The sequence below is a fragment of the Larus michahellis genome, chromosome 2 (genome assembly GCF_964199755.1).
Source record: "Larus michahellis chromosome 2, bLarMic1.1, whole genome shotgun sequence".
NCBI classification, from domain to species: Eukaryota; Metazoa; Chordata; class Aves; order Charadriiformes; family Laridae; genus Larus; species Larus michahellis.
The window spans coordinates 73,735,087-73,752,709 of record NC_133897.1 but is presented as its reverse complement, the minus strand read 5'-3'; the positions used below and the strand labels follow the sequence as shown (position 1 = coordinate 73,752,709).

The window sequence follows — 17,623 nt, the reverse complement described above, 5'->3', positions numbered from 1 at the left end:
CGTGTTGGCCACTGGCCACAGAATGGCTGCTGTTAATGCTTTGCTACTGATGGAGGAGGTGACGAGCCAAGCTGTTTCAACTTGTCTGTGTCTCACTTTTCCACCTCTGCAAAGATACTAGCTTGCTTCTAGAGTCTTTTGAGTTACTCCTCCAGTGAGACATCAATGCTGGGTATTGTTCCTGTTTTATTAGTTTGTCTCATAGCACATGCCACTGAAGTTTTCCAAAATATTCATGTACTGAAAGGGATTTATTTGATCAACTACTGTAGCGGCACCTGATTTGGAGAGGTATTTGCAACATTTTTTTAAAAAATCAAGCTTAACTTTTAATAGCCGCACATAGTTTCCCTGCTGATGTTGTCCACTTATTTTGTAATCTCATAGAATAGGAGTGCTACGCTACAGTCAGAGCAAGAAATGTCATGTGTTGACATCACAGACAAAAAGGGGCTACTAATCCTTTCTAGGTGATAATCTGAGTCAGGTAATCAGATTTCAGGAAGTGGATTCAGCCCTAATTTTGTGCATCTTTATCTCAGCTATTCACCCTTAGTTTCCTTTATGGTCAGTAAAGACTAACAGGCTCTTCTAAGGTGCAGATCAGACTGTTTTAGATGCTTACGTTAGGCTGATGTCAATGATGACCAAGAATTGCTCTTAATATATAAGAAAGCGAACTTGGAGGCAGAAGCCCACACTATAAAAATTTGTATTAGATGAATCCTGCTCTATTTGATTATCAAGAAAGTCTACTAAGTTGGAAGAATTTCAAGATGATGTAACACATTTTGATATGTAATCCATCACATCTGAAAACCTCTCCTTCCTTACAAGTCTAAAGGAAATATTGATGGTTGTTTATCTGTGCACTGTGCAAAGCAATTGGTTTACTTAGTTTTAATTATTCAGATCTGAATTATTAGCAAAGCAAATTTCTGCCTATTGTATCCATATATAATTGGTACACCAGAAAGCTCCCGCTCTAAGCTCCATTCCTATAATGACCTTTGCTTCCTAAAATCATCATGAAAATTATAGTGGCCTTTGAAAGGAAGAATTCATGCAAAGCAGCCCCCAGTGCTTTTTGAGACAAAGACCAAGGGCAACCTCAGAAGAAAACAAGGTTAAGATTCAACTGGCTAGCACAGACTGGGGCTTAGTTTCGATTGTCAGATGAGAAGAAAGGGCAGGACTTGTTTATTTAGTCTGTCCTTTGGTTTAAGCAGCAACAGGACAAGTTATGCAAAGGGGACCGGTTTATTCTCATATAGGTGCAGGTTGGAAGAGTTCGTTGAGATGGTTTGGTCTTGGAGGGAGGCCTGGGAAGGACAGAAAGATTGCAGGTCCTGACTACATAAACGCCTCTTTGGCTGGTTAATGGAGCAGCAGAAGCACTTGGCACAGAAGCAGTGGCGAGCTTCACCTTCTCCGCTGGAGGAGTAGCCCACAGTCTCTGCCATCATGAAGCGCGAGGCTTATTAAAGGAATAAAGACAAAACTGTACTTGATTTCCAGAACGGAGGGGCAGGAAATCCTCCCGACCCTGTCAAGGCTTTACTGATCTTAATGGGTCTGCCACAGAGAAAATCTCTGCTTGAAAGGCAGAGGGGTGCTGTTCCTGAGGGACAAGTTCAAAAACACCAGCTCAGAAACATTAATAAAAACATTTCCCACTGTTTCTTCATCAGAGCTCAAAAGAAACAGCTTACTGCAGAGCATACTGGCAAAATCTGTACACATAGACCATAAAATATGGATACGCTCATTTCTATAAACTAGTAACTGAGGTTGCTTGAAGAATGGATGAATGTATTAAGATAACCAGTTTCTGGCATAAGTAGATGCCATAAAAAGGGCTTAATGCTTATTTCTAATCTCCTGGAAGATTGTACAAATAAAAAAAAAAAGAGGTTAATCACCAAGGAAAATCACTAATGAAGTAATACATCTTTTGTTAAATATTAATTATATTTAATTTTTCCCCATCACAGAATTTACAAGGTTCACATGAATCAAGGATTAATTCAGAGGTTTTTATTTATCCTCTGCTGTGAATGGATCCCTTCTCAGTGGAGAGTGAATGAATTTATTTTGTATCAGCTTTTTGCTTGAAAAGAAAATCCTTCGTAAAAGAACTGGCAATCTTTGCCAGAGAAATCCAGACCGAGTGAAACATTTCATTGTTCAGGCTGTTAGATCTTAATGAGTTCTGCATCTAAGCGCTTGTGATTTTTTTCCATCTGATCCAGCAGCAGCGTAGCAGTTTATGCACTTAAATGTACGGGACTTGTTTGGGAGGAAGATATGTGTTAAAGGAAGGCAGCATGTTCCATAGTTTTAGTATAACATCTGTTATTATCATTCAGTGCTGCTCTTAGCCCAGCATGCCCTTCCTCTAAATATCTTATTAATTAAACTGGCTTAGTAGGAAAATAATTAATACTTTAAGTCCTGTACCTACTTAGAAAGGATTTAGAAACTGAAAAAATTGTTTTAGTCTGAGCTTCAAACTGGAGGGTTGTGGGTTTTTTTCATTCTTGAGCAGAAGCAGATTACAACTAAAAGGGAGTGTCTGAAAAGCCTGTGTATGTAGTCTTCCAAAAATACGTATTCTGTCTTTGAAATTCTGCTAGACTGCATAAATAGTCCATGACTTTGAGAAGTCTTCGTCAATAATTGAGTGTCTTCCTCAGCAATGGTTTTGAGAGAGGCTGTCCTGCACTTCTTAAAAATGCCCTGCTTAGCACTTGATCCGCCAGAAGTCTTATCTCCAATCCACAAAATTACTGTGTTTCTTACCACTACTTTAATAATGTGGTGGGATTTCTTAGCCATGAAGTCAGTAGTAATGCTGCTACCTTGTGTAGCCAGCTGTTGACTAGGCAGGAGGGTGAGATGGTGAACCTGGGTGGGTGCCAGTGAATTTGAATGTAAAATATGGATCTGTTACTTAGCTATTTAAGGTAAAGTACTGAAAAAGCAGTATTTGTCTGTGAATTTATTTTGTGAGCAGGGCTGCTGTCTATATGCAGAAACTGCTGCTTTGCTGCAGTTTCGCCCGACTCGATTTCCCACTGAAGAACAAGCTCAGACAGACTGGATGCTCTTCGCTGCTCACACTAACAGAAAATTATACTTTCTCAAAAGTATCGGAAAAGCTGTTGGGTGCCACCAAGTTGCTCTTTAAAGTTAGTCAGGGTTTTAACAATTTCTTTGGTGGGAGAAAGCTCGGGAGTTAGCTGTAGCTTGTTTGGGCTTTTTTGGAGGGGGTGGGGGCAGGTATTAAGGAGGAAGGGGGGAAAGCTTTAAATACCATACCAGAATGGGGCTCCTCCAGTGCAGGCAAAAGGCAGGCTGGGGAGCAGTCTGCAGTGTGACTCCGGAGTCCGATTGTTGAGTATTTCTTTTCAAAAGCCTATTAGAAACTTAGAAATCAAAGTTTCATTGAAAGTCAGTGAGGTGCCTGAAGAACTTTGTCAAATGGGGCTGAGGTACTCTGGAAAAAGCTGTGGCTGTTACGTTAACAGCCTCCAAAATAAAACCGTACTGTGTCACTGGCTAATGGGTGTGGGGTTTTGTGCCTTAGCAAAGGGACCTGCCATTAATTCTGATCGATGCTGAAGTTGAGGGTGTGTTTAGGGGAAACCATGGTTTTTATTAGCTACTGACTGCACCTACTGACCTTCTTTGTCCTGAAGAATGCGTATTCAAAACTGATTCTAAAAATGGGGAAACCTAAATTTATCCTATGGAAAAGGGTGAAGGAGAGCCGGCCCTGTATGTACCAAGCTGTACACATCTGACAGCAAATAAGTTGCAATGTGTCAGTATAAGTGTGTCAGTATAGGCATAGCTAATTCACCGAGTATACTGTGCCCCTGGGGAGCAGCCACCAGGCAGCAGTGCCAGAAAAGGTTACCTCCGCATGTTTTCAGGGATGGAGAGAGGGTTTCGGAGCCTCTTTTTGCTTTAAATCTGCCTTGGGCAGGCAGGAGATGCTAAGTCCCAGTTCATTTGTGTGTGCATGCATCTGCGCTGGGTCTGATAGGGGAGCATATGGCAGAAGCGATTCGCCCTTGACTGTGCCTCTTTTTTGGCAGGCAGAGGCTTGTTCCTCGCAGAACGCATGCAGTCGCAGCCACTCCTGCACATCACTTCTTGCTCCCCTTGCTTGCTGGCTTTCAGCTCTCTGCCTGAATGCACGTCCTTTGTGGTGTTTTGGTTAATTGGACATTGTTTTAATTACTGCCGAACTAAACAAACACGAAATTTCTATGTCGTTTTGCCGCCCCAGTGACCACGGTCTCCAAGCAGGCAATACAGGACTCGAGCTGTTCAAATCTGGTGTAAATTGCAGTGGCTCTTATGGAGTTCCCCTCATTTACACCTTTTTGGGGGACAACCCCCCTCCAGGGAGAAGAAGGCTCCATTAAGCATCTCCTTTTTCGCACTGTCCCGAACACCTTGCTCTGCTCTCACTGGAGTTAGTGGGAAACAAGCCTTGGCTTCAGGGCAGCAGAGGTATGAGTCCTCTGCCGTGGACTAGGGACAATCTGTGGCCATGTCTTTCATTGGGGTGATCCTTCACATCGCCTTCTTTCTTACCTTACCCCTCCAGTTTCTGCACTAATGGCCTTTTTCTCCCTTTGCTGTCTCTAATGCTCTGCAGCAGTGCTTTGGTCATGTGTCAAAATTAAGCAAAGGGAGTGCAGGCATGCCCTCAGATCGGTCAGTCTATAGCCATTTTTGTCAATAACAGCCATGCCACAGCAGCAGGCAGATTCTCTGGACTGCCAGTAGCCTTTATTTTCAGATGCTAATTTGCCAATGACTTGAAGAGGAGAAAAAGGCATCTTTTAAATGCCTTAAAAGGCATAGAGCCTTTTAAAACAGTCATTTCCCTTCTTTTCTGTTTATATTGACCCTTCTCCTTTGCTTACAGCCTTGGAAAGAAAAATATCGATGAGGCAAAGCAGAGAGGAGCTTATAAAACGAGGAGTGCTGAAAGAAATTTTTGATAAAGGTAAGTGTTCTTTTCACAATATGAAATTGACATCCTATATAGTTTTATGGCTAGATATTACATTATTGTAACATTAAGAACTGTCAGGAATTGCAGGACTGTGCAGAATAAGGTCTCCAAACATCTCTTTCGATTTCACTGTGGGCTGACCCTCCCCATCAGATACATGTGGTAGTTATCTAGCAAATAAAATGGAAAGCTAATCAGAAATATAAAGCAGTAGAAATATAAATCACAGCATCGTGCAGGAGTCACTTGCTGCAAAACAGCGAGGCATCCAGACTGCAGGGGAGATGGAGTGGGTCTGTGCCTGCTTGTGTTGTCATTGCCTGGTTGAGTCACTCTGGGATTTTCTGTTGGGGAAAAGGGAAACATTTAAAGGTTTTGGATACAGGCAAGCACAGAACAGTGCACATTCCCTCGAAACAGCTCGGAAGACATAATAATAATTCCTTGTTCAGGATAATTAATTTTGTTGAGTTGCTAATGTATTATTTATGCAAAACACCATTGTTTTACAAACACCATTGTTTTACACTGGTAATGCAACACATATTTGACATCTATTACATCTTTAACCACAGCTTTTATTTGTTTGGCTGCTTCCCTTGTCAATAACTAAGGCAATGAATTCAGCAAACTATATAAAGACATTCCAAAGTTGCCTCTTAATTTCAATGGAACTTATGCATGGGGTTTAAAGCCTAATAATACAAGGTCTTTATCAACACCAGTACAAAATCTATTAGAAATCAATATAAGTTATACTTTCACAGATGCTGAAAGAGGGTGGATTTAGATTAGATATTAGCAAGAAATTCTTTACTGTGAGGGTGGTGAGGCACTGGAACGGGTTGCCCAGAGAAGCTGTGGATGCTTCATCCCTGGGAGTGTTCAAGGCCAGGCTGGATGGGGCTTTGAGCAGGCATCAAAGCAGGCAGGCATCCCCGCGGCCAGCAAGGCACAGTCCAGGCTGTCACACCAAGTGTGTCGCAGCCCAGGGGAGGCCAGGACATAGCTCCGCATTCAGTGCCGTGGCCACCCCAGAAGTCAGTCGTCAGTCACACTTCCATCCAGAGTGTACCCTTCTCACATTCCACACATAGCTGCTTTCTGACCCACCCCCTGCATACACCTGAAGGCATCCCCAGGAAAAATCTTTCCTCTACAGCCTGACCCTGCCCTCTGTGTTGAAACTTGGGGAGATTTCCCCTGCTTTGCTACCAAAGCACTACAACTTTCTCCATTAAGCAAATAATGCTGTAGTTTGTAGTCTTCTGTGTCATCTTGTGAAGCAGATGCTAAGCTGTCTGGAGGTCCTCGTCTGAAAAAATAATTCCTCTTTATAGTCATTTTTCACCTTCTCATCCTAGAAAAAGCTGGTATGAAATACATGCTGCTTCTTCCCATTTCCAGTGCAAAAAGCAGAGACATCGGACTGTTTCACTGTCAGTTGCCACTAAAAGGGAAACTATAATGCAAAACAGCTGGAATTCTTATTCAGTATCCTACATTATTTCCTGCTGGTTGCAAACACAGGAAGCTAAGAATTGGTACCTCTCCTTGAAAGAAAGAGGTAGAGCAGAGAAGAAAGTGGTAATACACAAGTATGGTAGCAGTGATCAAGTAGCTTTGATGATATAAGGATATGAGTAAGGCAAGATTTGTAGAGCAAAAGCAATATAATCCAAGAGTAATTCTAATAAGGGATACTGTATCTCACTGCAAACCTTAAGTGGAAGTAACGTTTTCCTTGTAATTCCTGTTAAGGAATCTCTAAGCCTTCAAGAAAACACAGCAGATTTTAGCACTTCATAGCAGAAGGCTTTATTTGATGATGGTGGCACCTTCCATGCCAAGAGGCATCTTGCACAGAAAATACGCATAGCCATACTGTTAAATCTCTTTGTCTCCCTTTCCTAAGAGGAGGACATAGCAGACAGAATCAGCCTGTGAATGAGTAATTTTGCCACCTTCTTTCTTAAAAAAATCCGTACAGATCAAAGGAAACTTAATATGGATTAGACTGACCCAAGAATAAAAATTCTGGAGCTTGCAATGTGCTTAGCATTGGGTTTATTGTATCTTCTATGTTGAAGAAAAACAGAATTAGCGAGTTTGTTCACCTGCTGTATAAAATTACGCTCTGACCTGTTTGCTTCAGGATTTGCTGGCTTTTCAGAGGACGTTGTGTCATCCAGCAGGTGCAAGTTAGCAGAGCGCAGTTAAGTCACAGTATTCACACATGGGAGAGTCACTGCAGTCCAGCTGCTATATTTGGGAACCAAGAAATGCTTTTATCACTTCAGTGACCCCCACGCTTAAACTAGTCAAATGAAACCACTCCAGACTGAACTGCGGAGAGCTTGGCAAGGGCCAGACCCATGACCGAATCTGTTTCTGTCATCTTCCGTTTCCAGGGTTCCGTGACTTGAGTCTTCTGAAAATGTAGACAAAGGTTGTAATTTTTTCAAATACTGTGTACTTTTGGAAAAATAGTGAGTTGAAGAAGTATCTGATGAGGCACTTGCTGTTCTAATAGTTTGTGGGCAGGCAGTGATGGGAGGTTAAAAATACAGCTTCCACCTGCAACTCAGAACATACCACAGCATTTAGAAGAACTCACATTTTTGCTATACCATTGCTCCCACACACAGATAAACAGCTTTGATTTTTCACATTAAGGTGTAACTGTCATAAAAGCATCTGTCGTTAGAATTGCCCATTGTTCCATGGTGTCGGTCAAAGAATTAAATCTACTTGCAGTATTTTGATACCTCTTCTTTCATTTGAACATAGATGAGATTGCCTGTAGTGTTGTGGTTTAACTCCAGCCAGCAATCAAGCACCACGCTGCCACTCACTCCTTCCCCGCCATGGCAGGATGCAGGAGAGAATCAGAAGGGTAAAAATGAGAAAACTCTCGGGTTGAGATAAAGACAGATTAATAAGTAAAGCAAAAGCTGTGCACGCAAGCAAAGCAAAACAAGGAATTCCTTCACTACTTCCCATCGGCAGGCAGGCGTTCAGCCATCTCCAGGAAAGCAGGGCTCCATCACGCATAACGGTTATTTAGGAAGACAAACGCCATAACTCCAAACATTCCCCGCTTCCTTTTTCTTCTCCCAGCTTTATAGACTAAGCACGACATCATGTGGCATGGAATATCCCTTTGCTCAGTTGGGGTCAGCTGCCCCAGACATGTCTCCTCCCAGCTTCTTGTGCACTCCCAGCCTACTCGCTGGTGGGGTGGTGTGAGGAGCAGAAAAGGCCTTGACTGCTTAGCAACAACCAAAAACATTAGTGTATCACCAAGACTATTCTCATCCCAAATCCAAAACACAGCACTATACCAGCTTCCAGTAAGACAGTCAACTCCATCACAGCCAAAACCATGACACTCTAGTGAGAAGTTTCTGAATATGAGTGTGTACTGATTGCTTGCTACAGAGATGATGGTGCAATGGTTCTGCAAGGAAGCATGGGCAGTCTTCATCTTTTATACTTTTGTATTTTTGTACTCTCTATCTAATCAAAATGATGGATTTAGACCCAAATTTCAGGTTACCTAACTCCTGGCAGGATTTGGAAATGTGGCACTTACATGCTAAGGCAGGTTTTGTGGCAGTATGTGAGCATGAGTTTGAAGAAGTGGCTTTGGTAATGCAGAAAGGAGGAAGGCATGGCAGCCACCAGAGAGCCAGTTGTGCTGCAGTTTCAATATGGTGAAAGGATTTGAACTCCTCGAGAAGTAGGGAGGACATCCAAATGTCAGTGTGTCCCAAGCTCCATGGGATCCCACAAAATCAGAAGTCTGCTTAGAGACTGAAATCAAGGAGGATGCTAGAAAACAGCCCTGGGGACAGGTCTTGACCATGTGCAAGAACCACTCATTTTTCCATCCCCTTGCCCATGGGGGCCATTGCAGAGAAAGACATGAATTTTTCTCTGCTTTCCTAACCTTTGCTATCTTGAGAATCTTTGCCTGGACAGTGTTACTTGAGAACAAGCAAGTACTGAAGGAGACAACCGGAAGTGGAAAATAACTCAGGATTTCAAACTCTCCTCATTTTTACTTCCTTAGCCATTTGTCTGTGGAGGGAGCTCATGAGCATGGCACTTCTCAGACATGCAAGAAGTTCCCTAATCCAAGGTTTTCAGAGTGAAGAGGCACAGTGAGAGAGTTTCTTCTGAGGTCCTATTTCTTCAGTGACTTTGTGTGTGTGGACCGTCCTCCATAACAGAAGAGCAGCCTTCATGTGCTCCTCTTGCTGCAGAGGTCAAGCCGCTTTCTCCGGTCCCATCCAGATCCAACTGATTCACACTGAGCCGACATTATCAAAGCTTATGAGTTTAGGGAAAGTCATTCTCCACTAAGTAGCAGCAGGGTCTGTGAAAACACAGCAAAGGATTTAGCAAGCGTGAGAACAAAAGATTACGTATGTTATCGCAGTGCAAAATTAACTTTAAACTCATAGCCAGCTCCTGAAGACTGATCGATTCATCTGTGTGTATGTAATAACTGCAGTACCAGGATTCTTTTCATTTGTGTGTCAGCTAACCAGAATAGCTTTTAGTACTTTAAGAATAATAAGTAATTTGCCTTTTATATCTGGTTGTCAAGCATGTCTCTGATCCAGGCTTAATTCACACTAAGATATTCTTCATTCTGCAGATTATTTTATCTTCATTTTTGATCTGTTTGCTGTACTCGAGCAGCTCCCCAAGTGAAATCAGATTTAGGGTGTGTATTTCAGTCAGATTTAGGGTGTATATTTCTGTGTCATGTCTGATGATTTCAGTCAAATCCAAGGACAAGTTTTGGAGCCTAAATGAGTATTGGAGATATTCAGAAGATTAAAAGAGGTTATGCTGTCAGTACAGAGGGCTGTCATACTTGCGATTATGACAAAAAGTAAAAGCCAAAATTTTATCTCACATTTTACTTTTTTGCAATTGTAAACCTTCAACAGGTCATTTGAATACTATCTTCTTAAATCTTGCTGAATATACCTTTGAGAAGCGTGAAGCACACTTAGGACAGTAAGATTCCAAGGTGCTCAGCATGTTACGATAGGCATCCCACTTCATTAAAAACGTGTAGACATGCCTCCAAAAAATAAACGTTACTGGTTGTATCATGCATACCTTTTGTCTGCTCACAGTTACAGTCTAATTTCATCCTGCACTGAATTAATGAATATTGCTGAACACAATCACTGCCTTTCATTCAAGAAACAGTTGCTCTGCATAGGAAACATTTAACGCTCTTTCATGAAACCAGGTAACTGAGACAGCAGCAGCCCCTGTCCCAAACACATGTAAAGGTCTGTGTTTATAAAAGGGAGGCAGAGCAAGCACAGAATACATAGCATTTCCACCCAAACAGCTAAGTCAAAAAACATTCATGCTGGCCGAGCTGTTGTTTGATTTTTGCTGCCTAGGGAAATAAATGGGTTTGCATTGAATGACCACAGCAGTTAAAAAGGAGACTGTGCTGCAAACAATTGGCCAAAACCTTTGGTTTTGATTAATGTTGCCACCTTTTAGCCCGCTCAGTTGATTGCTCTGGAAGCCATAGGTCAGGTTTCAGTCTAGTATGGTGTGGCTGTGTACCGTAATAGCTCTCGAGGCCTTCAAAAAGCCTCCAACAAAAACAAGAAAGTCAAGACCTTGGTATTTCTAATAATTCCAAAATAAGCAAGAGACTATCTTCACTCACTATAGAGAAGTTTTAAAAGGCAGAAACGTAATTTTGAATACTTATCAGCTAACGTACTTTCAGACTTGTTAATTGCTGTGTCCTGACACTTAAGTGAAACTTAATTTTTTTTCTCTTTTTGGTATTGTTCTCCAGAGTGTTGTGCACATCTTAGACCTGTGAGGGGAAAATGTGCACTCACTTGAATGATGTACATCTCTGCTCTGTGCATTGAGCAGTAATATGGCTAATCAGAGGTGCCCAAAAATCAAGACCCAGATCCTGAAATCCTGAATTTGTCTTAAAAGAATAATTTAAATGCATAGTAAAATTAGGCTTCATTTATTTGCCTGGTGGTTTTTAGCCTTACAGATCACATTCTGGCTATATTTTCAAGCTTCCGCTCATAACTATAGGGGCTGAACACTTTCCTTTATAAAATTGTAATTGAGATATCCATGTAGTCATTGCCTCCAGGTACCAGAGTGCTGTGCATAACAAGTTCTGAGATAAAAATCATGCAGGTTGACACCATAGAGAATGATCTGATCCCTCACTTCTGTTCTTTATTATTTCTAATGTGAAGTGGCATTTGATAGGAAAGAAACTACCAGCTGCTGTTACAGAAATTTTGTTCAAAGGAGATATTATTAATAACTTTAAAAACAGGCTTTCTAAATGGAATCTGATATGTCCCAGTATCAAGACCTTGCACACAAAAAAAAATAAAAATTATTCTCTCCCTTACTTAAAATCTTGATGCTAGGAGCTGTAATGTTTTCATTTGTGTGTAAAACAGGGACATAATTCTGTGATTTTGCATGTGTCCCTTACAGCATAAAAATTGGTGTACGGGAAGAGAATAATTGTTGTTATTGTTATTAAAACATTATAAATTATAAACTGTGTATATTAGTATTCTTTAAGAAAGCTCCAGAGTTTCAGTGCCAGCCCGTTCTCATTCCTGACTTCCCAGCCTCAACAGAGACAGAGGGAAAACAGACTTTGTGATCCTGGATGGGGCTGCATGGCCCCATGGGTAGAGGGTGGTCAGGAACCATCCAGCTTAGACTTAGACCATGGATCATAATGACCATCCTAGGGTAAGCAAAGGTTCAACACAGATATTTCACAGATCTTTCCCAAATCTTAATAACCCCTTAAGGCAAGTGGAATGCTATCAGGCTTCTGTGAAACTGTTGTGAACAGAACATCACAATCAGGCATCTCCAGAAATTGCTCTGCACAAGTTTTATGTTTGAGATAACAAACCATATTGTTTTGATCCTTATCTGTCTGTTCTCATTTGAGGTTCCTCATTTGCAAGCAAGCTAATGGAGATAGCAGCTTTCATTTTTAATTATTTCTGCATCTTATTTATGTGTCTTCTGTTGTCATTCTGCTTTCCTCCAACTATGAACAGATGGGGAACTTTCCATACCAAATGAAGAAGGAGCTTTGGAGAATGGGCAGCCTCTGGGCTCCGGGCAAGTGCTGAGCTCCAGCCAGGTGTCCCTGCCAGCCCTAGCAGAACTGGAGTCAGGTCCAGCACCTGGGGAACCCTGCTCATACGAGGTGCTCCCAACCACAGAGATCATGGATGGGACAGGTAACATCTTGTTTACATTATGATGTAGATACTCTAAGCTGTTTGAAACAAGTTTTTGACTTCTTACATTTGATGTCTAGCCCTGAGAAATCCTTGTCGAAGGCAAAGGAGAAGCAGGAGCACACAGATTGTCACTGGATGCTCTATGAGAAATTTTGACTGACTAGACATAGAAGTAACCTCTACTTCTATGCAAGTAACCTCTTTGTGAGTAAGGCAAAGTCCCTGCACTTTGTGAACGTTTAAGAGTAGATTTCTAACTCTCTGGATACGTCTCAGCTGTGCCAATGAGCTCTAGAGCAGAGAGCTGATAAGATTTTTAAACCCTAGGGTACAACGTCATGCCATTTAGCTGCTGTGTGGTGTTGGGTGACGTTCACACCATGCATCTTTCAGTGGCTAACACAGCCAGCTGCCCTACCCTGGGTGAGGCCCTCTGCACTTGCCCATGCAAATGAGACGGCAGTGCTGTACATCTAGGTTAGCTCCTCTTTCTGCATCACTTAATGCCGAGAGTTGTGGATGAAGGTCAAGTGAGGAAAAGCAACCGGTAGAAGTGTTCATCCATGATCCTGCACAACTATGTGGCCTCTTTGAAATGTAGTAGGCCTCCTGAGGTGCTTTTGCATTTATAGGATAAGTTTAGAGACCACCTGCTAACATATGTGGTCCTGAGCAAGCTGTGGTGACAGACCGTCTGAGATGTGACATTTTAAGGCTCTTGATTTGTGTTCAAGATGTGGGAATGCATCCCAGCCTGGCATAAGGGAGCTGGCTTCTGTCAGAGGTAATGGGAAATTCGGCTGTTGTGTAGATGTGTGTTACTCCTGCCCTTTTTCTTTTTCTCTCTTTCTTTCTCTCCTCCTTTCCATGTTATATGATGTTTGAGTGAAATCTATTAGTCTTTCTTAATCTGCATTGCTGCGCTGCTTTTCTTGTCTTACCGCGGCTGTATCCGCTGCTGCTTTGCTCGTAACGTTGTTGCGTCTATGATGTGGTTGTGTCCTCCAGTGTCTGAAGAGAGCCCCACATCCAATGAATCCGGCGTCCTCCTCTCCCAAGATCCTACAGCTAAGCCAGTCCTGCTACTTCCCCCCAAAAAATCTGCCGCTTTCCCTGGAGACCATGAGGACACCCCAGTGAAACAGTTGTCCCTCCTCAAACAGCCCCCTGCCCTGCCTCCTAAACCTATTGCCAGGATTGCCAGCCACTTAACTGGTAAGTAGGTGTTCCTGGACCCTCAGCACCACCGTTTCCCCTATAGGAAAAACCCGCCCTTACAGCAAGGTTCCCAGTGTCCTTCCTCCTTCTGTAACGGTGTTTGCACGTGTTGTTGTGTGTAGTGGTGATGTATCTGTGTTGTACCTAGGGCAGGGATCACAGAGCGTTCTCAGGCTCTAACTTCATCAAGGTTGCTTCAGGGCTCCTCCCCTCTCAGCTGTAATTACCCAAGACCGCTGCTGCCTTTCCTAACCCTCCTCACTCCTATTCATCAAGACTTGCCATCACCACAAAAATTGCAGGATGTGCTTTGATGGGACAGGAAATATCAGGAAAATACTAGGATATCTTTAAATGCCTTTAATGAGAAAAGAGGTGAGGGTTGAGGGGAAAGGGAGATTTTTGGTTTCTCCTTTTGCCCTTTGTTGCTTCTCCCCTCAGCTGCCATCTGGGCAGGTCCCCCTGCACACACCCTGTATTTTTCCATGTGTTTGTCTTTTACTTGGCCCCCCGATCCTTACACAGGCCATTCTGTCCTATGGCTTCTTGCCATTTTGCTTCCCTGCTCCCACTCCCTGCCTAACTGCTCCCCCTTTCCACCCCTGCTCTGACTACTCTCCTCCCACTGGTGAGTCCTGATGATGATGGGCAGCTCCAGTTCACAGTGACCAGGATTTTGTTGTCCTGCAGTTTATGCTGTAGTTTCTCTCTACTGCACGGCAGCTAGCAACAGTAGAAAATACAGGCTCCTTTTTTGTGTCCCAAGTTTTCACAAGTGTCCAGGTTTTTTGGGATTCGAAGCTCTAGGTACACGTGGAAGGAGGATTGGTGGGTCTGCTCTCTCCAGTCTCTCATTTAGACCACCAAAGCAAAGGATGGCTACATTTACACAGACCAGAAAAGCTTCCCTAAATGCTTGCCTTCCCCTTTTGAACAGTCTGCTCATAATTGCAGCTGCTGCCCAGGAGGCAGCACCTCAACATTCTGAATTGAAGACAAGGTGTGATGCATCTCTTTACTGGGGCTCCTATCGGTCTTCTCACTGGGTCACTCTTCTTGTGTTAATGCTGCCCTGATCTTTTCAGGGATGATGTGAGAAATGGCCAGCCCACTTGAATATATTCTAAATGTTGTTTTTTTTCCTCACAGTTAATACCCGTTTTGTTCAGGTTAAGATATATATCAGGAAAGAGCTCATTAGGAAAGAACATGTTCTGGTTTTCTCTCATATCTCTACGTAGTCTTTTCATGTTTCTGTTTGGATGACCACACATTTTTTGTTCTGTATAGTTTTGTTCATTTTATGTGAAATCTCTTTACTTTCTTGCCTGCCAAAGTCTACACATAATGGTTAATATTTTGCCTTATACTACAAACTGAAGGGGCAGTTCTGCAGCCTGCAAAGCAGTATTAATGGCTTCAGGTGAGGACAAAACCAGCTTCCTATGATCTCCCATAACACTCTGTCCCAATTACAAGAAGCTGCTCAGAAATGAGGCCAACATGGAAGAAATAAAAAAATAGGAATAACGTAGGAAAAAACCTCAGGTACTAAAGGTCCTTCATTCATAAGCCTTTCTTTTGTAAGAGATAGCAGAAGAATCAAAGGATGAGGGCTTCTGGTATGGTTTATTTTGCAGCTGGAAATTTTGTGTGAAGTAGAATCAGACTCAAGCTCTCAGCATAAGTCAGTTGCTTGACGGTGACAACTCTCCAATGAAAGTGAAACAGAACTGTGACTTCTCTTACTTTGTGGTGGCCTTTAGTGGTCTCTCATCCACTCATAAATAAACTCTTGTGTGTGCACATAGACAGACCCTTGTACATGCATGTACAGAACCCTCAGGGAGGAACAGAGATTCAGATTTAGTCATAAGGCCCTAATTTAATTGACAGTTATTCCTGGTGGAACAGAAAGCCTCATTTATGCATACCTTATAAATAAAAGTATTTGACTTATTCTGCAAGATCTATTTACTTTGGTGGTCTAAAGGATATATGTGTTGTTCAGTGCCTTGTGTTCTCCACGGGTAATTATTTTAGCTGTGTATAATCTTTGGAAATGAGCAATCAATCCTAATGAAGCACCCTCATCAGTAAGAAGCAGAATTAATGCTATTCTTTTACTAATTACTCCAGAGACATCTTCAGCTTGTGTGTCAGAAAACAAGTAAAATCTGAATTCTGGCATTTGCGGTGAAGACTTTTCTGTTCTGGTTGCATACCCATTTTTCTACTGAAGATTTTGTGAAGAAGGTTGAAGGACAAATTAAAACATACCGGGCTTGGCTAATGGAGAGTGACAGTGGTTTAATGGTCTGGTAACTCTGTTCGTGAAGACTGCAAGGGGGGATGTGATCTTGTGAAGGGTTCTGGTACACATCTGAAAATGCAGAAGCGCCTCAATTTCTGTCTTAAGATATATATCTATATGTATGTTTATGTGTGCATATGTATGTTTATTTAATAGAAACATGTTTTATACAAACATATATTATAAAAACACTACAGGCATGGTCAGCAGCAAAAAAAAAAAGGGGGGGGGGGAAATACAAGACTTGAGGAAAGAGAAACTTCTTTTGAGTCTGACCACCTTCTTGCTGTGAACTTATCCCAAAGTTCTTCAATAAAGGCATGAAGACTGACTTGCAGGGTTTGGCAAAGGACTTAATACAGGTTTTAGAAATGGAAAAGAAACATTCCTCATCTCTGAAAGCATTTGTGAACCATCTCAAACATCTATCTGCCTGTGCCAAGACAAAGATTCTCCTTCCCTTCGATAAGAAATGCACATAAAAGAAGAGGCCTAAAATAAACATGTAAGAGCACATTTAATTTGGGGGAGAATGAAAAGAAAAAAATCCGTTTTAAAGGTGATGGATGGGAAGAGAAAATTACCTCTAGCAAATATAACTCACACAACCTTGGCATGCTTCTTCTCAAGGCTGAGGCACTGTGGGGAGGGGACAGTGCAGGAACGGGTACAGAGCCAAGGGAGGACTGCAGAGCAGCCACTGGGAGTGGTGCCACTGCCCCTGCAGAAGCAGCTCCGTGCTTTGCCTCACACCATCTCCCATGCTCTTGACGATGCTGCCTCCAAAGGGAACGTCCCTATCACAGCACTGGGTGCGGAAGTGCCCACGCAGCCCTAGCAAACAAGCAACCCTAGGAGAAATACATGATCCTTAACTGGTTTGATACCATTGTTTCACTGCTCTGCATTTGCTGAGCCAGTCACCTCCTGGTGAGCCTTCTGCTGGGTTTCAGATATGTTTATTATTAGACAGCATTCATGGGCAGAATTTCTTTCATCGTTTTAATTCTCCAATATCCACATGCAGAACCCAGGCCTTTAGGACAACACTTGCAGCCCCCTTCGTTGAAAATGTAGGAGGAGCTGAAATAATCGCCTGGGACCAAATTTAATTGGACTGCTGGGGTAAAGTCCCCAAGTTATCATAGAATCTTTAATGGCCAAAAGTGACAAGACTGGTCGTATCTGATTTGATAGAATCATAGAATCATAGAATCATAGAATTGCTGAGGTTGGAAGGGACCTTTAAGATCATCGAGTCCAACCTTTAACCTACCCTGAGAAAATCCACTTCTAAACCATGTCCCTAAGTGCCCCATCTACCCTTTTTTTAAACACCTTCAGGGATGGTGAATCCACCACCTCCCTGGGCAGCCTATTCCAATGTTTAATAACCCTTTCAGTGAAAAAATGTTTCCTAATATCCAATCTAAACCTCTCCTGACGTAACTTGAACCCGTTTCCTCTCGTCCTATCACTTGTCACCAGGGAGAAGAGGTCAGCCCCCACCTCTCTACAACCTCCTTTCAGGTAGTTGTAGAGGGTGATAAGGTCTCCCCTCAGCCTCCTGTTCTCCAGGCTAAACAACCCCAGCTCCCTCAGTCGTTCTTCATAAGGTTTGTCCTCCAGACCCCTCACCAGCTTTGTAGCCCTTCTCTGGACACGCTCCAACACCTCAATGTCCCTCTTGTAGCGAGGGGCCCAAAACTGAACGCAGTACTCGAGGTGAGGCCTCACCAGTGCCGAGTACAG

The 17,623-nt window shown here is 42.6% G+C and overlaps 1 protein-coding gene across 13 annotated transcripts in view; it reads left to right on the top strand.

The window, feature by feature from the left end:
- PHACTR1 (phosphatase and actin regulator 1) overlaps positions 1–17,623 on the top strand; it is a 320,178-nt gene that overhangs the window by 238,680 nt on the left and 63,875 nt on the right. For 7 of the 13 annotated variants that reach the window (XM_074575919.1, XM_074575918.1, XM_074575916.1 and 4 more), the window contains 2 exons: positions 4,946–5,026; positions 12,151–12,336. In XM_074575919.1, the coding sequence (XP_074432020.1) occupies positions 4,946–5,026; positions 12,151–12,336 (267 nt within the window). Of the gene's footprint in view, positions 1–4,945; positions 5,027–12,150; positions 12,337–13,347; positions 13,555–17,623 lie in introns of all 13 variants that reach the window. The other 6 variants (XM_074575913.1, XM_074575914.1, XM_074575912.1 and 3 more) reach the window with 1 other exon arrangement.